Source organism: Perognathus longimembris, chromosome 7 (assembly GCF_023159225.1).
Source record: "Perognathus longimembris pacificus isolate PPM17 chromosome 7, ASM2315922v1, whole genome shotgun sequence".
NCBI classification, from domain to species: Eukaryota; Metazoa; Chordata; class Mammalia; order Rodentia; family Heteromyidae; genus Perognathus; species Perognathus longimembris.
In genome coordinates, this window is record NC_063167.1 from 75,841,048 (window position 1) to 75,862,712 (window position 21,665).

The window sequence follows — 21,665 nt, forward strand, 5'->3', positions numbered from 1 at the left end:
GAAAACAAAATTTGGGCTGGGAATATGGCCTAGTGGCAAGAGTGCTTGCCTCCTACACATGAAGCTCTTGGTTCGATTCCCCAGCACCACATATATGGAAAATGGCCAGAAGGGTCGCTGTGGCTCAGGTGGCAGAGTGCTAGCCTTGAGCGGGAAGAAGCCAGGGACGGTGCCCAGGCTCTGAGTCCAATGCCCAGGACTGGCCAAAAAATAAATAAATAAAATAAAATTTAAGATGGGTTCCAGGGCTCACGCCTGTAACACTAGCCACTCAGGAAGCTGAGATCTGAGGATCACAGTTCAAAGCCAGCTCAGGCAGGAAAGTCCCTGAGACTCCAATAAACCCCAAAAACTACTCAGAAAAAGCAAAGCCAGAACTGGCACTCTGGCACTATGGCTCAAGTGGTAGAGGGCTAGCCTTGAGCAAAAGAAGCTTAGGAACAGTGCCCAGGTCCTAATTTCAAGCTCCAAGTAAAAAAAAAAAAAAAAAAGAAAGAAAGAAAGAAAAGAAATCCTGAAGCCCAGTATTTTGTTCCAGCTTTCAGGAACTCAATACTTTGAATTGTGAAGTCATTGACTGACTCAGAAGGATTCTGTCACTAATCACTTCCTGTTTCACACCTGCTCTTCCCCACTCTCATCTCCCTTCTTCTCTTCCTTTCCACACTACTCCCCCTCCAGCTGTTCCTGCCTATCAACTTCCCTGTCCCAGTTTTTCAGCCAGGAGGTAGTAGTTGCAACTTTCTTCTGGGACTCTTAGGTGAAGAGGGTTCCTTAGATCATTCATTTGTTCATTTCCCTGTTTTCATTCATTCATACAGCTTCATCTTTGTGCAGCTCTCTGGCCTACACTCCCCCTTCCGGTACACAGTGGTTCTGCAAGCAAAATCAAGCATCATATGTAAACTAATTTTTTTTTTTTAATAAAAAAATACTGCAGGAGGGCTGGGAATGTAGCTTAGTGGTAGAGTGCTTGCCTAGCATGCTTGAAGCCCTGGGTTCCATTCCTCAGCACTACATAAACAGAACAAGCAGGAAGTGGCTCTGTGGCTCAAATGGTAGAGTGCTAGCCTTGAGCAAAATAAGCTCAGGGACAGTGTCCTAAGTTCAGGATTGGCAAGAAAAGAGAAAGAAAGAAAGAAAGAAAGAAAGAAAGAAAGAAAGAAAGAAAGAAAGAAAGAAAGAAAGAAAGAAAGAAAGAAAGAAAGAAAGAAAAGAAAGGAAGGAGAGAGAGAGAGAGAGAGAGTCTCACAGACTTTCCTGCTCAGGCTGGCTTCAAACCAAGATCCTCAGACCTCAGCCTCCTGAGTAGTTATGATTACAAGTGTGAGCCACTAGCACTTGGCCTTCCTTTCTGTCTTTTCTTTCTTTCCCTCTTTCTTCTTTTCTTTCCTTTCTCTCTTCCTTCTTCCCTCCTGCCTTCCTCTCTTTCTTTTTTGGTGTTGGTCCTGGGGTTTGAACTCAAAGCTTCAGGACTGTCCTTGAGAGTATTTGTTCACGGCTAGTGCACTACTACTTGAGCCACAGTTCCACTTCTGGCTTTTGGAGTTAATTGGAGATAAGAATTTCATGGGCTTTCCTGCCTGGGCTGCCTTCAAACCACAGTCCTCAAATCTCAACCTCCTGAGTAGTTAGGATTACAGGCATGAGCCACCAGAGCCTGGCTGGGCCTTTCTTTCTTTTATTTCCTTTCTTCCTTTTCTTTTTGAGACATCTCACTACTTAGCCTAGGCTGGCCTCAAACTTTACCATCCTACTATCTCAGCCTCCCAGTGTTGGGATTGCAGGTGGGTACCACCTTTCCTAGCTGTCAACACCTCCCATTCTTCCTGTGCTTCTATAACAAAACCCTGGTTTTCTCACCCTGCCCCCACCCCGCCCCAATTCTCCCTCTGAGCCTGAGTCTTGAATTCAAGGCCTAGGAGCTAGGCTTTTTTTTCTTTTCTTTCAGAGACTAGAACTCTATAGCTGACTGCTCATTGGTTGGTGCTCTACCAACTGAGTCATGCCTCCAACCCCAAAGCGTTGCCCCCCCTTTCTCTCTCTCCTCTCTCTCTTTCACTGGACTTTAAAAAAAAGGAAGATATCAAACGTGACTAAGGTGTTTGGTGTTACTTGCTCTGTACCAAATGTATTTTCTTTTTTTTTTTTTTTTTTTTTTTTTGGCCAGTCCTGGGCCTTGGACTCAGGGCCTGAGCACTGTCCCTGGCTTCTTCCCGCTCAAGGCTAGCACTCCGCCACTTGAGCCACAGCGCCCCTTCTGGCCGTTTTCTGTATATGTGGTGCTGGGGAATCGAACCTAGGGCCTCGTGTATCCGAGGCAGGCACTCTTGCCACTAGGCTATATCCCCAGCCCCTGTATTTTCTTTATTTTTTCCTGTCCACTCCATCAGAGCTCCTGGGGTCATTGTGTGCACCACACACTCAGGGTGATGGTCATGATGTCCAATTCTAAATGCCATTCAGATGATTCCTTTAAATACAGACTCCCCAAGATGCTGAGCTAGAGCAAAGTGCCTCACAGAATGACTCACAGACCTGTCCTTTGAGGTTGTCTGCAACAGACATAATTACACCTTTGTGTTTGCAATGTTTCCTTGAAGAAGCTGGCCTTATTGTAATAAGCTAAATGTTTATTGCCGAAGAACTTGAGGAGCTTTTTCATTTCTGAGGCCGGGGCTCTCTACCCTTGAGCTTTTGTGCTCCAGGCTAGTGCACTATTGCTTGAGCCACAGCTCCACTTCTGGCTTTTTGGTGGTTCATTACAGATGAATCTCATGAACTTTCCTACCTGGGCTGGCTTGGAACCCTGATCCTCAGATCTCAGGCTAAGTAGCGAGGAGTACAGGCATGAACCAATCAGCACTAGGCTTGGAGACTCCTATCTACAATTAACCACAGCAGGAAGCGAAAAAATATGGCTCAAATGGCAGTTCACAGCTGTGAGGAGAAAAGGCCAACTGAGAACTCCAGATCCTGAGTTCAAGCCGTAGGACTGGCACAAGAAAGAGAGGGAGCAGTAGCTCTTTTGCCATGTAACAAATAACAGAGTACTGAGTAATTACCTGCACTGTGCTGAGTGCTGGAAATTCAAAGATGCACCTCTGACTTTCCTGGGCGCCGAGCAGGTACGAAGGTGCCATTTGCGGGTGCTTGGATCTCTAAGGTCACCGTGGCTCCATCCCAGGTTTGGGACAAGGCTTGCTCCGGACCAACTATTTCCGGAGGTAGAGCCTTGGAGAAGGCAAGAAGGGCTCCAAGCACCAACATCATTTAACTTAAAATGTTTTTCCTGTTTAGAAAATGAGTAAGCCCACTGTGCATCACTTTTGTAATAATAATAATTTTTAAAAAGTGAATAATTTTTTTTTAAAGAAAAGGTAGTAAAATTGCCATAATGCGTCCTAGCGAAGAAAAAAGTTAACAGCGAAAGCCCACCTCAACCTGGCCTGCTTCTCTCTGCGCATCCTGGTCGGCGCTTGGGCCCACTGGATCGAACTCCAGGGTTAATATGTTCTTAACAGGTAAAGGCGGGCATGCACCCTCCAACCAGCAGGGGGCGGCAGGCTGCGCACCGCGCGCCCAGCGCCCGCTCTCTTCCCGGCGTCGCTGGCGTACTACGCGGCGATACATACTGCGCATGCGCAGGGGCTCCGGCCCTTTTCCCCCTCTAGTGCTGCTGGGCCTGCGTGTAGAGCTGCGCTCTCGGGTCTCTAATCTGCAGGATGGTGAGTGGGCACCTAGCTTTCGGGGCTCCGGATGCACGGGGGTGCCCCTCCTCTATCCCGAACTCCAGCCGATGGGCTGCCTCGCGCGGCGCACGGGTCGGATGGCATTCGATTGTGGGCTCTGTGGTGCTCGGGCTTCGGCTCCCATCGTGGCTCTAATGGCTGCCACTCCTGGAGCGAGTCCGAGGGGGAGGGGCGGCGGGGCCGGGTGGCCCGGCGGGGGCCAGGTTGAGGTTAGCAGACAGCTCGCGGGGACCCTGCGGACGGGTTGCGGGGGGGTGGGGAAGGGGGGCTCCCATCCCGCAGCCGGGCGGGGAGGTCGCGTGCATTCGGTTCCAGGTTGGCGGGGAAGTGTCAGGGTGTCAGCGCGCTCGAAGTCCCTGGCACGAGCAGCTCGGTGCCCGGCGGCATGGCCAGTGCAATGGGAGACTGTTAAGTACCGGGCCCGCGGACACCTCGGCCCTGAGACCGAACTGTCAGTGGACGCTGGAGGCCCGGGCGTCCCGGGGCTCCGGCCTCTTTCCAGTTAACGCCGATCCTAGTGCCCACCGGAGGCCGACACGGGACTCTAGAGGTGTGGTGGGATGGTGCCTTTAATTGGGGGCACAGTGATGTTTTCGTGTGAGACCTTTGCCCAATCAAGGTCTTGGCCGGGGTACGTCTGCCAGACCCACTGGCCTGAGAGAGCTGTGTAGTAATCGGAGGTTAGGTTCTTTGAGAAGTGAGGATTCTGGATGCACGGACGTCTGGCACCATTGACCGCGGTGCTTGGAAACCAAGTCCAGAGCGAGGGTCTATTATTAACACTGGTTTGTGAGGAAGCAAACAGACGTGGTAAGCGTTTAAAAATATATACCTGATAGACTGGGGTCGAGATGATGTGATTCTTCAGAGGGGTACTGGAGTCACATCCAGGGCGTTACTCAATGTTAGCCAATGCATCGAGATCCCCCCCCCCCCACTTTGGTGCAGGTCGTGAGGCTTGAACTCAGTGTCTGGGCGTTGACCCTGTGGGTTTTTTTTTTTTTTTTGCCAAAGCTCCACTTTCAGTTCTTTTGGCTAAGTGGAGCTGAGTCTCATGGGCTTTCCTTCCTTCCCTGGAACCATTAAGTTCAGGTGTTAATTTAAAAAAACTAATTTTTTTTATTGTGATCCTGATATCACTTAGGTATACAATGTTTATTCTAATTAATCTTTCACCCTTCCCCTCCCCCCCCATCAAGTGTACTTTGTTACATAAGTAACTTATGTTAAACAGTGGTGAATCTCCTGTCTGTAATCTCTGCATTTGGGAATCAGAGGTGAACCTGAACCTGAGGCTGGAAGGTGGTTGATTCCAAGACATCCTGGATCTGGAACAATGTATCAGACTAAAAACACTGAAGTTTTAATAATATTTCTTTTTTTTTAAGGGGTTTGTTAAAGTTGTCAAGAATAAGGCCTACTTTAAGAGATACCAAGTGAAATTCAGAAGACGACGAGGTATGGGCAATTTTCTGTGTTTTCAGTATTAAGAGAAACAGCTTAGTAGTGGAATAGCTTTTAATTAATTTTTTTTTTCCAGAGGGTAAAACTGACTACTATGCTAGGAAACGCTTGGTGATTCAAGACAAAAATAAGTACAACACACCCAAATACAGGATGATAGTTCGTGTAACCAACAGAGATATTATTTGTCAGGTAAGGTATATTCTAGACTAAGGCAGAAGGTAATCCATCCCTGTTCCATCTCACATATGGTAGAGAAGGTGAATTTGGAAGGTAAAGCACATGGGTGAGAAGGGCAGCTTATTGCCTCCACAGATCCCCAGTCAATACTTTCCTTTTAGGAGGTATAGAGTCGGTAGACTGGGAATTTATCATTAAAACAAAACAGCTTGGGATGGGAGTGCTCAGTTGGGCTTACCTTAACTGTGGCTCTGGGTTCAGCACCACACACACTTGAAAAGATCAGCCCTGTTGGGAAATCTTAACTCAGTTACTCTCCTTCCTATTAGCTCCTTTGTGGGCAAGAGGCTTGGAGGATTGGGGGTGGGGGTTAGACAAGTAGTTCCTGTCCCAGTGTTTAGAATAGTTTGTCATAAGTTTAAGTGCTGACTCTTGCTTTATGGCTTTTCATGCTACTTTACTCATTAAAGAGGTAAATGACTTAACCTTTGGAGGGTTAATACATTGCACAGGACTCTCCTATTTGAAAGACCTTTAAAGATGGCAGTTCCAATGTTGAAGGTCTTTTATAACTAGAGAACATTTGGGGAGGGAGTTTATTTGCTGATCCCTTTCAGGAGGTAGGCACACCTGTTTTCTGGGCAATTATAGACACGATTTTGTATCTTCGTTCAGATAACTAAACATGTGGTGGAACTTAGTCTGACTTCAAAAGATACTTAAATGGGTTTTCTTCCTCGAACTTTTTATGTTGTACTAAGGCTTGTACTTGGACAAGTGCAACCCTTAATTTATTGGCTCATGCAGCTTAGTCTTCTAATTATATAGAAGTAGAAAACTGCAGAATTTATTTCCAGTACATTCTTGTGTTTAGTGTCTGAGTAATTTTAGCCATGCATACGGCAACATTAGTAAAAAGCATTCGCATACAGATAAATCTACCTAACAATTGTTCAATTGATGGATAGTTGATCAAGTTTTTTTTTTTAAGCAAAGTCCGTGGATTTTTTTTATTCCTTTGAAAAGAAAGGCACTTAGAACAGGCAATCAAATAGTGAAACAATGATTCCTAACCTGCTTTTTCTCACTGTAGATTGCTTATGCGCGCATAGAAGGAGACATGATTGTCTGTGCAGCATATGCACACGAGCTACCCAAGTATGGTGTGAAAGTTGGCCTCACCAATTACGCGGCTGCCTATTGTACTGGCCTGCTGCTGGCCCGCAGGGTATGTACAAGACAATTTTACTTGTTGTGACTTTCACTGATAATAGGAGAGCGCAAGCTGTTGCCCTGTTGAATACGAAGGCATCAGCAGGGAAGGTGGTTTTATGAACACCAGATTTTTGCTTCTTTTGTTAGGAGATCCATGCTGTAGGGAGGTATCCACTAGCCACCTGTATATGTTAAGCATTAGAAATGTACAAATGAAATTAAGGAACTGAATTTTTCTTTTTTGGGGGGTGGGGGTGGCATTCACAGGACTTAAACTCAGGGCCTGGGTACTGTACCTGCTTGGCTATTTTTTGTGCTTATTTGGTTTGTTTTGTTTTTGTTGCCAGTCCTGGGGCATGGACTCAGGGCCTAAGCACTGTCCCTGGCTTCTTTTTGCTCAAGGCAAGCACTCTACCTCTTGAGCCACAGTGCCAGTTCTGGCTTTTTTCTATATATGTGGTGCTGAGGAATCAAACCCAGGGCTTCATGTATACAAGGCGAGCACTTTACCACTAGGCCATATTCCCAGCCCTTGATGCTTATTTGGAGATGGAGACTTGAGCCTGGGATGGCTTGGAACCACAGTCCTCAGATCTCAGCCTCCTGATGAGTAGCTAGGAATTACAGGTGTGAGCATCAGTGCCTGGCAGGAACCGAATTTTTGTTTTGCAAAGCCACTTGTAGCTACTGAATTAATGGTGATTATTCAGCAGAGAGATAGCGACTCAGGTGAATATCATTTGATACTCAGCATACATTAAAAATTCAGGGACTGGGAATATGGCTTAGTGATAAAGTCCTTGCCTCGTATACATGAAGCCCTGGGTTCGATTCCTCAGCACCACATATATAGAAAAAAGCTGGAAGTGGCACTATAGCTCAAGTGGCAGAGTGCTAGCCTTGAGCAAAAAGAAGCCAGGGACAGTGTTCAGGACCTGAGTCCAAGGCCCAGGACTGGCAAAAACAAAAAAATTCAGACTTGGGGATTCTGTTCCAAACCCTCAGAATCTGTTTCAGTAGAATATCTCAAGTGATGTGTACATTAAAATTTTAGAAAGTGAGTTGGGCAGCTCAAGCCTGTAATCCTAGTTAGTTGGGAGGCAGAGATGTGGAGATTTTGGTTTGAGAAGCCTAAGGGTCAACTTGTCATCCTCAGTAACTTGGTGAAGCATAAGTAGCATCGCAACCCAGGCAAACCTGAGCATAAATTGAAACATGTTTAGAAAGTAGCTGAGGTAAGGAGCTAGAAATGATGTTTAAGTGGTGGAGTGCCTCCTTACCAATGAGAGGCCAGAATTTAATCTCTATATCCAAAAGGTTTTTTCTTTTTTTTTTTTTTTTTGGCCAGTCCTGGGCCTTGGACTCAGGGCCTGAGCACTGTCCCTGGCTTCTTTTTTTGCTCAAGGCTAGCACTCTGCCACTTGAGCCACAGCGCCACTTCTGGCCATTTCTATATATGTGGTGCTGGTGAATTGAACCCAGGGCTTCATGTATATGAGTCAAGCACTCTTGCTACTAGGCCATATCCCCAGCCCCCCAAAAGGTTTTTTTCTAGTATTTTTTTTTTGGTTTGGTTGGGTTCTTTTTGCCAGCCTGGGGCTTTGAATTCAGGGCCAGAGCACTGTCCCTGGCTTTTTGCTCAAGACTAGCACTCTACCACTCAAGCTATAGCACCACTTCCAGCCTTTTCTGTTTATATAGTTCTGTGTAATCAAACCCAGGGCTTCAGGCATGCTAGGCAAGCACTGTATCACTAAGCCACATTCCCAGCCCAGAAGATTTACTTTTGATTTATTTTTCCACTTGGTTGACCACATGTATGTATATTTGCCAGTCCTGGGGCTAGAATGCACAGCTTGGGGTGTTATCCCCACAGGAGCTATAGCTCCCCTTCTGTGGGTGTGTTTAATTGGAAATGACAATCTCAAACGTTCCTCCCTGGGCTGGGTTTGAATTGCAGTCCTGAGATCTCAGTCTCCTCAGTAGGTAGGATTATAGGCATGAACCACTGGCCCCCAGCTCACGTCTGGCAGAAGTGTAGAGGAATCTTATCATTATATATGAAAACAATTTATTAGGGCATTTGTGCTGAAACCAGAATATCAGTAAGGTGTGGCCAAAAGGAGAATGCCCTGTAAAAACAGATCCTACACATAAAGTTACTCCAGAGAGAGGTACCCTACATGCAGCCACATGTAATACTTAGTGTGTCTCTCCCCCCCCCCCCCCGGTCTTGGAACTTGAACTCACCCTGAGCACTGTTCCTGGCTTCTTTTTGCTCAATGCTAGCACTTTGCCACTTGAGCCACAGTGCCACTTCTGGCTTTTTCTATATATGTGGTGTTGAGGAATTGAACCCAGGGCTTTGTGCATGCTAGACACTACCACAAGGCCATGTAAATCAGGAAGTCAGTTAAGACCAAAGAAATGTGGCAGTCACTTCATTTACTCATGTCCTCCTGTTGACAAATTCTAGACTGGTCTTAATATATTGAACCAGATGTTTAACAGTGTTATTTGTTTTTGTTGTCAGTCTTGGGGCGTGGACTTGGGGCCTGAGCACTGTCCCTAGCTTCTTTTTGCTCAAGGCTAACACTCTACCTCTTGAGCCACAGCACCACTTCTGGCTTTTTTTTTTTATATATGTGGTGCTGAGGAATCGAACCCATGGCTTCATGTATATGAGGCGAGCACTTTACCACTAGGCCATATTCCCAGCCCCTTAACAGTGACTTCTTTGTTAACAGCTTCTCAATAGGTTTGGCATGGACAAGATCTATGAAGGCCAAGTGGAGGTGACTGGAGATGAATACAATGTGGAAAGTATTGATGGTAAACCTGGTGCCTTCACTTGCTATTTGGATGCAGGCCTTGCCAGAACTACCACTGGCAATAAAGTCTTTGGGGCCCTGAAGGGAGCTGTGGATGGAGGCTTGTCTATTCCTCACAGGTAATAGTATCCCAATACTTTCCTATTCCTCTAACTGGTTGGACAGTGGAGTCCATAGATTCTAAAAAATATTTCAGACAAGATTGTTAAGGTCTGTAAATTTTCAACTGGAAATAAGATTGTTGGACATGAAGTTGGGCTCTAGTTGCTCATGCCTATAATCCTAGCTACTCAGGAGGCTGAGATCTGAGGATCATGGTTCAAAGCCAGCCCAGGCAGAAAGTCCGTGTGACTCATCTCCAGAAAACTGGAAGTGGTGCTGTGGCTCAAGTGGTGGTAGATAGAGCGCTAACCTTGAGCTGAGGGGCTCAGGGACAGCACCAAGGTCCAGAGTTCAACACCCCCCCCCCACCCAAAGAAAAGGGAGTGGGGAGAAAAATGAGGGGGGAGGTAACAAGTTTGATACGAAATGTACTCACTACGTATATCACTAACCCCTCTGTACATCACTTTAACAATAAAATACAAATATAAAGACGGACATGAAAAGACTAGGTCATTATGATGGGTTTGAATTCAAGGCCTCATTCACTTGGCCTGTTTGATTGCAACTGTCATTTGATCCACATCTCTAGACTGACATTTTGCTAATTGGAGATGAAGTCTCATGGGACTTTTCTACCTGGGCTGGCTTTGAAATGAGATTACTGGCTTCTCAGTTTTCTGGGATCACAGACATGAACTACCAGATCCTAGCTGGATTTTTTTTTTTTTTTTTGGCCATTCCTGGGCCTTGGACTCAGGGCCTGAGCACTGTCCCTGGCTTCTTTTGGCTCAAGGCTAGCACTCTGCCACTTGAGCCACAGTGCCACTCTGGCCATTTTCTATATGTGTGGTGCTGGGGAATCGAACCCAGGTCTTCATGTATGCAAGTCAAGCACTCTGGCCACTAGGCCATATTCCCAGCCCGCTAGCTGGATTTTTAAACGCAGTTGTTTTTTTCTAATTGTTTTAGAGGTGATATACAGCAGGGTAACCTTTATATACATCAGGTAATAAGTGCTTTTCCTTTTACCATCTGTTTGTTCATTCTCTCCCATTCCTCCCTTCTCCCCCCACGACTTGCATAGTTAACTTTCATCAATGTAGGGTGGGGTTTTTCAATGACATGTTAGATGTTTTGTAATGTGCCTTTTCAATGTTTGGTCACTGTCTACAACAGTCAAAATTAGTCTACATTGTAGATTCCTGCCTTTTGAACACTAGTAAGGTGCAAATATACCAAGAGTTTTCTTACTAGGCAGTTTCACTCATTGTGTGATCTTAGACAAGTCCCCGTTACTTTTCTTCTATCTTGCAGTACCACTGAGACTTAGGCTTTGGTGCTAAGTCCTGAAACTTGGCTGTGCTAAGCAGGAGAGCTTGTGATAGAAAGCCTCAGTGTCTATGTTGAGATTCTCTTTTCTGAAATTCAGAGATGAGCTGCTACATGATGATACCCACTAACTGAGCAGTCAGTAGTTGGTCCTTTGGTTGCATATGATGCAATAATGGTTTCAAGACGGGACTGATGGCAGCTGCTTAAGTGAATTCCTGATAAGCACATTTCAGGCAGTCGATGCTAAAATATGAAAAACTTATTTCAGTACTAAACGATTCCCTGGTTATGATTCTGAGAGCAAGGAGTTCAATGCAGAAGTTCATCGGAAGCACATCATGGGTCAGAATGTCGCAGATTATATGCGTTACCTAATGGAAGAAGATGAAGATTCTTACAAGAAGCAGTTCTCTCAGTACATAAAGAACAACGTAACTCCAGACATGGTAAACAATCTACCTAAAAGTACCTGTGTAATTGATTTTTGGTGGGCTGTACTCTTACATTAGGGTTATTTAAGACCAGCAAATGAAAATTAAAATGGGTATGGATAGACTTAAACAAGCTAAGCTATTGTTGTCTTAGAGAAATTAGAATGTTGGTAAGTAAGAATCTATCAGCAAGTGCGTTTAAGATTGGAAAGACTGGTCTCGATAGCTCTCCAGTATTTCCTGTTAAGACTGGAATAATTGGAGACCACGGTGCCAGGTTGAAATTCTAGTGAAAATAAGATTACATAAAGTTAATGTCAAGTAATTGTCATTAGCATCTTATCTGTTAGTATATGACAGTTTCTATTTTGGCACAGCTTGGCTATGAAAACTTCAGTCATAAAGAAAAGAGGGGCTAGATACTGGTGGCTCACAATTAACCACCAGAACACTGGAAGTGGAACTCTGCCTCAAAGTAGTAGAGTGATTGCCTTGAGCAAATGAGCCCAGGGCCCAGCCCAGGTCAAGCTCCATGACCAACCAAATTTTTTTCTGATTTGTATGCTTTTCACAGTCTTAGGCTGAGTAAACAGGTAGCTTGAGTTTTTGAAACAAGGTAGTTTCACTTGTAGTTTATAATTCTGTAACACAATGAACAGCTGTAATAGAGTAGTAGAAAAGGTAGGAAAAATGAACTCTCAACCTATGACTGTTCATAGTGCTTGGGAGGCTGCTGTAGAAAATCATAGGTGCTGAGGCTGCCTGGGCTACATGTTCATGGAACATGTTTGTAATATTCTTTGTGAAGTTTCATATAGTTGTCTCCATGTCAAATCGGTTAATTTTAGAGAGCTGGAATACCTCAAGTTTGAAATAGCTGCAAACTTTGCCTGAACCATCGTTTATGCAAACTACTGATGAGGCACAACCCCATCAGGATTGGGGTTGGGGTGGTACTGGGGTTTGAATTCAGCCTTGAGTTTGCTGGGCAGGGCTGTAATCACTACAACTGTATTGCAAGTCCATTTTCGCTTTATTTTTTAGATAGTCTCCCATTTTTCCCTAGGCTAGCATTGGACTGTGGTCTTTCTACTTAGGACTCCTGTGTAGCTAGGATCACAACTGTACCACCAAGTCCTGCTTGATAGTTAAGGTGGCTGCTCACTGATTTTATCCCTAAGCAAAGTGAACCACCATCACCTCAGACAAGAAGATGAACTTAGGACTTGTGGATGAATGGAAGCAGTTGATCCACACTAGCTCCACCTATCAAAAACTGCCAAGGGAATCTTCCAAGTTGAAATGAAAGCATGTTAGAGATGACAGTGAAAATCTGCAGCTCTAGAGTAGGGTACATGCAGAGATAAAGAAACACCCCGTGGGCTGGGAATATGGCCTAGTGGCAAGAGTGCCTGCGTCTTATACAGGAAGTCCTGGATTTGATTCCCCAGCACCACATATACAGAAAATGGCCAGAAGTGGCGCTGTGGCTCACGTGGTAGAGCACTAGCCTTGAGCAAAAAGAAGCCAGGGACAGTGCTCAGGCCCTGAGTCCAAGGGTACAGGACTGGCAAAAAAAAAAAAAAACTTTGTAGAAATTTGGTAGGAAAGAAATTAGGCACCAGTAGTGACTTAGTTTAATTCCTTCCGAGACCGGAACTTATCATATTGCACTTTAATACAGTAGGGCATATGAAATGAAACCAAGTACTGTTTGCTTTCCTTTGTTTCAGATGGAGGAGATGTACAAGAAGGCACACGCTGCTATCCGAGAGAATCCAGTCTATGTCAAGAAGCCCAAGAGAGAGGTGAAGAAGAAGAGGTATGTGTGTTATAAGAAGTTAGGGCATTCCTTTCTTGCCATGTTCATATTGTGGGTCAGACTTGGAGGTTTCGCAAACTCGATCACTAGCTCTGCATAATGTAGCAGAAGCTAAGGGAACCAGGTTTGCTAAAGTAATTGTGGTGATGGGAACATATTTGCCTCAAAAGCTACTGAGGTGGCTCCTCTCATCCTAGAACAGAATACATAGTGCTGCATTTTAAAATTGCCTATACAAAAGAGTTGCCTCCTATTGCCATTACTGAGGTTATTGCAATTAAAAAATAAAAACGGGCTGGGAATATGGCCTAGTGGTAAAGTACTCGCCTCATATACATGAAGCTCTGGGTTCGATTCCTCAGCACCACATTTATAGAAAAAAGCTGGAAGTGGCGCTGTGGTTCAAGAGGTAGAGTGCTTGCCTTGAGCAAAAAGATGCCAGGTACATTGCTCAGGCCCTGAGTCCATGCCCCAGGACTGGCAACAACAACAAAAACATTCCTGTCTTTGTTTTGTAGGTGGAATCGTCCCAAAATGTCCCTTGCGCAGAAGAAAGATCGGGTGGCTCAAAAGAAGGCAAGCTTCCTCAGAGCTCAAGAACGGGCTGCTGAGAGTTAAAACAATTTTCTATGAAGATTTTTTTCAGAAAGATAATAAACTTATTGACAAGCAGCTATTTCTGTGTTAAGCTCTTGTTATGAAACTGTAGGAAACAACCCTCAAGTATAAAGGCAAAGGACTTGACCATTTTTTCCAAGACTCAACTATAGTTTTTTTTTTATGTGATGTTTGTTTTTATTATTGTTTGCCTGTACTGGTACTTCAATTGGGGCCTGGCACTTTCTTAGTTTTTTAACTCAAAGCTAGCACTCTACCACTTATGCTATATCTTCACTTCTGGCTTTTTGCTGCTTAACTGGACTTTCCTGATCCTTATTTGTATGGCAGCCTCCTGAATAGCACAAGCCACCAGCAGAGGTTTTAAAAAAAGATAATGACTGTGAAATTGTGTGTTGTACAGCTCTCTAGGAATACAGCAAGCAACAGGCCGACAATTAGCAGGGATTTCATCCATTTATTATAACCAGTGGGAAGGTACCTTAAAGTAAATAGTCTTAAATAAACTGGTGTGCTAATGGTTTTGAATTTTGCAGAAATACTGAGACTTCCTTCAAAAGAATTGTTTAACTTTAGGGGATGTTAAAAGGTAAGCCTATGCCATATGAAAGTAACATAAAAAGCTCAAATAGTAAATCTTGCATATCAAACTGTTGTGAGGGAAAACATTGGGTAAGTTCATTTGCCTCTGTAAGAAATAGCCCTTTGGCCCGCTTAGGAAAAACTTATGGAACAGATTCCCATGATACATTTCAGCCTTTTAAATATATATACATATATATATATATATATTTTCAGCTTTGTTTTTAGTGGTCTCACTTTCTCCATGGCTCAAATTCAGAGTATGGATCTTGTCTGAGTTTGGCCTTAAGATGTCAGGTTATTTTACTTTGCACTGATGGAGCTTCAGACTTCGCACTGAGCCACATCTTCAGTCCAAGGAAATCAGTGGAGGTTTGGTTGGAGCTAATAAACAATGCTATTGACCCAACATCCATTTTATAAAGGAGTAATTTTAATTTATCTGTTTTGCAGTCTTAATTTGTGTTATGTGCAAACTTTACCATGCTAACACATAAATTTATGAATACACTTTCCTTAACAGCAGCTTCGATGCAAACAATGTTTCCAGCAATGGGTATTTTGGCTAACAAATCTACCAAACACTCACTGTTTATGGAATGATCGGCTTCTCACAGTATTTTAAGTACACAGAGAATGTACTTGTGAAATGTAATAGAGCTTCCTTCGGGAAGGACAGGAATGAAGTCTTTTGAGACACGTTGATCCAGCCACTACTTCCAGTCACATGCATTGATGACTTCACAGGCTAGAAGAGGGATCATAAGTCAGAAACCATTGTTTCAGATGCTTAAAAGTTGTTCAGGACTTCTAAGTTTCCTACAATCTGAATTAGCTAAGAATCATTTGTGTAGGAGATTTTCTTCCATAATAATGTTTTTAGGTTATTTAGTATTAAAGAATGTTCCATTTCCATTTGATTTGCTGTGACTTTGAGAGCAATACAAGAATAAAGCTGCTTTTCTAGTTCTTCACGAATTTCACTTGGAGCACCACGCAGTAGGTAGTCTTTTAGTAGCTGGCAGGCTTTTGCCAAGTTTGGCTGTATCACTTCAGAAGTACACTTCATTGTGTTCTGGTCACAGCTAGTTCTGCAATCTGTGCCATAGACACAGTCCAGATCACTCTCACAGTGACGATCCTTAATAATTTCTTTAAGGTTTGTCTCTGGCACAATTTTTCTCATATCCACCATTTTCAAGTCATATTTCTCATTATATCCTAGGTTTTTGGCACTAGTGTCACACATGAGAAAGTTTCCATAGGGGCCATGGAAGACATCTTCCACAAATTCCAGAAGTCCTATGGCTATTTTAGCCTTCCTAGGCCACGATGGTGTGAACAACTGGTCCATGCTCCTTCTGAACCCAGATGGGATGAAAAGTTCAATGACCCACGGAAGGCTTATTCCATAAAGAGAGGTATATTCAACACTTTCCATCACATAGAGGTCACCACAGAATCCCATTAGTTTAGGGGTATGTTCCTTATCTTGCAGTATCACCATGAGAAGAAATTCATTTAAATGAAGGAGTGCCCATGCTGACTTTGCTTCTCCCAAGGAAACCTGGCCATCTTTGTCTCCATCAGCCACCGTCAAAATGAGGTTCACTAGTTCTGAGAGGTTTCCTTGGTCACCCAATTTTGCCTGCCAAGATAAGAATTTTAATGTTAAGTTACAAGATGAGAAACAGGGCTGCCCAAATTTTTTTCTTTTGGCCATTCCTGGGGTTTGAACTCGGCCTGAGTACTGTCCCTGGTTTCTTTTTGTTCAAGGCTCCCACTCTGCCACTTGAGCCACAGCACTATTGCCCGCTTTTTCTATTTATGTAGTACTGAGAAATCATGTATGCGAAGCAAGGACTTTACCACTAGGCCATATTCCCATCCCTACCCAAATCTGTTTTTTGTCCTTTGCAACAGTACTGGCAGATCTTAGGAAGAGTGAAAGGTTTAGCTGACAAAGGCAAGTACTGAAGGTTACCTGAGATTTGGGTGTGTCATCCATTTTGCCCACTCGTACCTACTGTAAGGATTAGGAGTTAAAGGGAAGAGATGATGCACACGTGTATATATGCCCAACTCAGAATAAAAGTTATAGGTAAGGAAGTCCCAACTGGAGTCTTAACTCCCATTTCCTGCATGAGGAGCAGAAGATGTTTTCCCCATTTCTCCCTGTTTATCCCTATTAAAGTAGAATCCTTGCTAATTTTTCACTTTCAAAAACTTCTGGGGCCTGGGCACTGTCCCTAAACTTGCTCAGGGCTGGTCCTCTATCACTTTGAGCCACAGCCCCCTTCCGGTTTTTGAATGGTTAATTGGAAATGAGTCTCAGCCTTTCCTGACTGGGCTGTCTTTGGACTATAATCCTCAGATCTAAGCCTCTTGAGTAGCAAGGATTACAAGCACAAACCACCAGTGCCTGGCTTCTCACTATATTTCTCAAGTTCATTTCTAGGTCTTTATCTTCTGGACGGACTGATCTTTCTACCTAAGCCTCCCAGGAGCTTGACTATAAACATGAAACACACTTTTTTTTCTTGTGGATTGTGGGGCTTGAACTCAAGGCCTGGGCATTGTCCCTGATCTCTTTTTATTTTTTTGCCAGTCCTGGGGCTTGGACTCAAGGCCCGAGCACTGTCCCTGGCTTCTTTTTGCTCAAGGCTAGCACTCTTACACTTGAGCCACAACGCCATTTCTGGCCGTTTTCTGTATATGTGGTGCTGGGGAATTGAACCCAGGGCTTCATGTATATGAGGCAAGCATTCTTGGCACTAGGCCATATTCCCAGCCCCACCATATAGTTTTGTACACTTCAATTTTTTGAGTGGTTAACTGGCGATCGTTTGAGGTACTTTTCTTCTAGGGCTGGCTTTGAACTATAATCCTCAGATCTCAGCCTGAGTAGCTAGGATTACAGGCATAAGTAAGAGACTCCTTCCTGTGAGATCTTGAAATCCTTTTTATGAGTGGCTCTTAAGAGGTTGTGAGGGCTGGGAGTGTGGCTTAGTGGTAGAGTGCTTTTGTAGCCTACATGAAGCCCTGAGCTAGATTACTCTGCGCCACATAAAGAAAAAGTCAGAAATGGTGCTGTGGCTCAAGTCGTAAGAGTGTTAGCCTTCAGCAAAAGATGCTTGGGGACAGTGCCTAGGCCCTGAGTTCAAGCCCTAGGACTGGCAAAAAAAAAAGAACCTGATTTTTTTGTGGGAACTGGGAAGCTAAGATTGGTGAGCCTGGGGCTGAATCTGTTTGCAAAGTGTTTAATTTTACAACTTAATCTGTCTCAATCTCTGTCAGCCATGGTAGGCACTGTCTCCTCTCCTGGACTGACTGAGACCGAACAACAGGTAGGGATGGACATGGGGGAGAGGAGGGAAGAGAAGTACTGCTCCAGTGTCCAATGGCATCAGTTTTCTGTCTTTCAGACACATTGATCCCAGGACTTGCAGAAACTTGTGGCCCTAGCTGGAGGATGCAGGTCATAGGTCACAGGGCAGATTCGTAGGGGGCTACTATCTTGTCCCTGGATCATTTCAATATTAAGGCTGCTCCCTGCCAAACAGGAAGTTACCTGAATCCCAGGTTACTGAAGCCATGACCTGCCCAGGTTCAGGGCACCAAGGTAACAATCTCTTCCTCTTTTAAGTTCTCATGTATTTTGGTTACAGCCATAAAAACAGTCCTGTTTCACAGCCTCATGGGTAGCCAGGATTACAGATACATACAACTAAACCTGGCTGGAGTGCACTCTTTCATTTTTATGGTATCTGTTTTAATGTCAAAATGTGGGAGAATGCAATTAGTAAATTGCTTTCATGTCTGGGTGTTAAAGTTAACATCCTCAGGGCTGGGGATATGGCCTAGTGGCAAGAGTACTTATGTACATGAAGCCCTGGGTTCAATTCCCCAGCACCACGTATATAGAAAATGGCCAGAAGTGGTGCTGTGGCTCAAGTGGCAGAGTGCTAGCCTTGAGCAAAAAGAAGCCAGGGACAGTGCTCAGGCCCCGAGTCCAAGGCCCACGACTGGACAAAAAAACCAAAAACAAACAAAGAAGTTAACATCCTCAAATACTTTGACTTCCTTAGGATTGAGTCCCTGACAGATGTCAAAAGAATGGCAGCATATAGTCTTAGCATGTAAATAGATAAATAATTATCTCTCCCTATATCGCAGTTCACTTACTGTAGCTTCACTGTATCGTGGTTTAAAAATATATATAATTCTGGGGCTGGGAATATGGCCTAGTGGTAAGAGCTTGTCTCATATACATGAAGCCTTTTTCTGAGTAGTTTATTGAGTCTCACCAGCTTTTATGCTGATTGGCTTTGAACTGTGATTCTCAGATCTCAGCATCCTGAGTAGTTCTGATTACAGGCATGAGCCATCAGCACTCGGCTCCTGAGGTCTTTTAGTTGAGGCTAGTGCTCTACCACTTGTGACACAGCCCCAGTTGCTGTCTGGTAATTGAGGGTAAGTCTCACAGAGACTTTTCTGCCCAGGCTGGCTTCATAATTTGCAGATCTCAGTTCCTGAGTGGATAAAAGCATAAGAGCTGGTGAGACTCAATAAACTACTCAGAAAAAGCTTCAAATGGCGTAGCTCAACTGGTAAAGTTGCCAGCCTTGAGCACAAAGAGGCTCAAGGAGAGTGCCCAGGCTCTGAGTTCAAGGCCCAGGACCTGCCCAAAACAAAAAAGCCTTCAGGGACAGTACTCACCTTAAAGAGACTGTAGACCATTTCTTTGAATTTCTGTACAGTAGTTCCCCTAGTTGGCTTATCAAATAGCACTATTTCTTTTCTTGGCTCCAATTCAGTTCCAAAATCAAGATGAAGTGCTTGTTCCATTTGGCATTTCACAACACCTGGTAAATTATCCCAAATCCCTAAATACATCTTTGTGAAGAAGAATAACAGGTTTCTTATTATAAAGTAGAAATCTCAAACACAAACTTTAGTGAAAATGATAGGAAATGGTACTAGGGAAGAAATATACTTTTTTTTTTTTTTTTTTTTTTGCCAGTCCTGGGCCTTGGACTCAGGGCCTGAGCACTGTCCCTGGTTTCTTTTTGTTCAAGGCTAGCACTCTGCCACTTGAGCCACAGCTCCACTTCTGGCCGTTTTCTATATATGTGGTGCTGGGGAATCGAACCCAGGGCTTCATGTATATAAGGCAGGCACTCTTGCCACTAGGCCATATTCCCAGCCCCAAGAAATATACTTGTAATAAGCTGAAAACTGGTCATGTTTACAATGAGAAAGACAGTGATTTTTACCCAGGACAAGTTTTTATTGGTGTGTAAGGGGTTTGAAGTATTGGGGCTGTCCCCAAGATCAGTCACTGCCTTGACCTCTAGGCCTTGTCCTGCCTGGCTGGAATGAAGCTTATCATTAACCTTAGGTTGGTAGAGGACTCCAAAACCCATCTGTGAGCTAGGCACCAGTGACACCTGTAATCCTAGCTACTCAGGTGGCTGAGGTCTGAAGTCTGTGAGACTCTTCTCTCCAATTAACCACCAAAAAGTTGGATGTGCAGGTGTGGTTCAAATTGTAGAGCACCATCCTTGAATGAAAAAGCTACAAGCCAGTCCCTAGGCCCTGAGTTCAAGCCCAAGTACTAGCGCACACACAAGAATAAATGTGTGACATCCCATGACCTTGGTGGGACACACAACCCATTGGAAAGTTTAATTACAATGTTCTTTCAAAGACCTTATGATTTCCTCTTCTAGCTTGGGTTTTTTAATTTCATTACCCATGCCTATCATTGCCCCCTCAATGACTCAAGACCCTAAACTGTTTGGCATTGGAGACATACCTATAAGTCCAGTCCTTCTCCGCACCCCCACCCCCACCCCCAACCAAGTCCTGGGGACAACTTGGCCTGAGCACTATCTCTGGCTTCTTTTTGCTCAGGGCTAGCACTCTACTACTTGAGCCACAGTGCCACTTCTGGCCTTTTCTATATATGTAGTGCTGAGGAATCGAACCCAGGACTTCATGTATACAAAGTAAGCACTCTACCCATAGTCCCAGCCCCTAAGTCCAGCTTTTTTGCTGGCTAGTTGAGAATAAGAGTTTTGAAGCTTTGTCTGCCCAGGCTGGCCTTCAAGCTTCAGTCCTCAGATCTCCACCTCCTGAGTAGCTACAATTAGGTGCATGAGCTACAGATGCTCTTTTAATTTCTGGTTTAGACATAGGTTCTTGCTATATAGCCCTGGCTGGCTTCAGTGGAGACCCCTAAGCACATGGAGATGAACACAGGCTCTGTGAGGAGGGAAGCTGCAGATGGCATGGCCCTGTGGGCTTCAGGCAGCAGGGCAGTGGGATGAGCCTATCCATGCCCATGGGAGTCCATGTCACTGTACAGTGTAGGCTTGCCTGAATGCCAAAACCCAGTGTTCTATTCCCTGTGCCTCCACTAGCAAAGGGAATGTTTACTTGGTGCCACTCTATTTTAGAAGTATTTAAGTTGTTTTTTTAATTTTCATGGGGGCTCACAAGGTAAATTTTCATTGAGTTTATTAGACTTTATAGACTTGGACTTTGGTACAGCACAAGTCATGAGCAAAAGTATAAAGCACTGACTTCAAGCTCTGGCCCTGGTACCAGCATACACACACAAAAAAAATCCAAACAGAGGGGGCTGGGAATGTGGCTTAGTGCTTGCCGTGAGTGCATGAAGCACTGGGTTCGATTCCTCAGTACTACATAAACAGAAAAAGCCGGAAGTGGCACTGTGGCCTAGGACTGGCAATAAAACAAACAAAAAGCCAAAAGTGGCGCTGTGGCTCAAGTGGTACAGCGCTAGCCTTGAGCACAAAGCTCAGGGACAGTGCCCAGGCTTTGAGTTCAAGTCCCAGGACTGACAAAAAGAAAAAAGAAATCCAAACACAACTGAACTAATTATATTATTATTATATTGTTATTTTGAGACAGTTTTGTTATATAGCCCAGGATGGGCTCAAATTTACAATCCTGCTTCTGTCTGTGAGTGATAGGATTACAGTATTTGCTCCCACATTTTTATGATAGGATTGTTTTAATATTAATCCTAAAAATAAAAAAGATCCTTCTACATATGATGAGTATTGTCAATGTAATTTTTAAAATTTCTATACAAGTAGTGTATATTTTAACTAGAATATTAAGAAGTAAAATGAACATATAAGCCTAACTTCCACTACTCAAAGACCCCCCATATTATCTGACAATTCATTCTGCATTTCTCCTATATCAACTGTTTGTCTCTGATCCTCTGGGATAACATAAAGTCCATAGGGAAATCATCTTGTCTTCACTATTGTATACTTAATAACTAAAAAAGTGTTTG

General features: G+C 44.0%; 2 protein-coding genes and 2 non-coding genes across 5 annotated transcripts in view; 3 read left to right on the top strand and 1 right to left on the bottom strand.

Moving 5' to 3' along the window:
• The first annotated feature begins 3,600 nt into the window (after positions 1-3,600).
• Rpl5 (ribosomal protein L5) lies at positions 3,601-13,808 on the top strand. 2 transcript variants are annotated; one of them, XM_048351979.1, is made up of 8 exons: positions 3,601-3,728; positions 5,141-5,210; positions 5,293-5,408; positions 6,490-6,624; positions 9,359-9,561; positions 11,148-11,325; positions 13,044-13,132; positions 13,651-13,808. In XM_048351979.1, exons 1-8 carry the CDS (start codon positions 3,726-3,728, stop codon positions 13,748-13,750), a joined length of 894 nt encoding a protein of 297 aa, XP_048207936.1. In that variant the 5' UTR covers positions 3,601-3,725; the 3' UTR covers positions 13,751-13,808. The 2 variants fall into 2 exon arrangements, with proteins under 2 accessions (XP_048207936.1, XP_048207937.1); XM_048351980.1 differs by having other exon boundaries at positions 13,047-13,132.
• Positions 10,986-11,079, top strand: LOC125355782. The gene has a single exon (XR_007211716.1). It is a non-coding gene; the product is annotated as a small nucleolar RNA SNORD21 (small nucleolar RNA).
• LOC125355785 lies at positions 13,204-13,336 on the top strand. Its single transcript, XR_007211719.1, has one exon. It is a non-coding gene; the product is annotated as a small nucleolar RNA SNORA66 (small nucleolar RNA).
• A 660-nt stretch (positions 13,809-14,468) lies between the features above and the next one.
• Positions 14,469-21,665, bottom strand: part of Dipk1a (divergent protein kinase domain 1A) — a 65,850-nt gene continuing 58,653 nt past the window's right edge. The window contains exons 4-5 of the mRNA XM_048351977.1: positions 19,052-19,228; positions 14,469-15,980 (exon numbers count right to left, since the gene is read on the bottom strand). Coding sequence (XP_048207934.1) covers positions 15,168-15,980; positions 19,052-19,228 — 990 coding nt within the window. The 3' untranslated portion in view covers positions 14,469-15,167. The remainder of the gene's footprint in view (positions 15,981-19,051; positions 19,229-21,665) is intronic.

What these genes read in the sequence shown, in the direction of transcription:
- Rpl5 (XM_048351979.1), top strand. An exon ending in GAAATTCAGAAGACGACGAG is followed by an intron (nt 5,211 to 5,292) that starts GTATGGGCAATT and finishes TTTTTTTTCCAG; the next exon opens with AGGGTAAAACTGACTACTAT. An exon ending in GGCTTGTCTATTCCTCACAG is followed by an intron (nt 9,562 to 11,147) that starts GTAATAGTATCC and finishes AACTTATTTCAG; the next exon opens with TACTAAACGATTCCCTGGTT.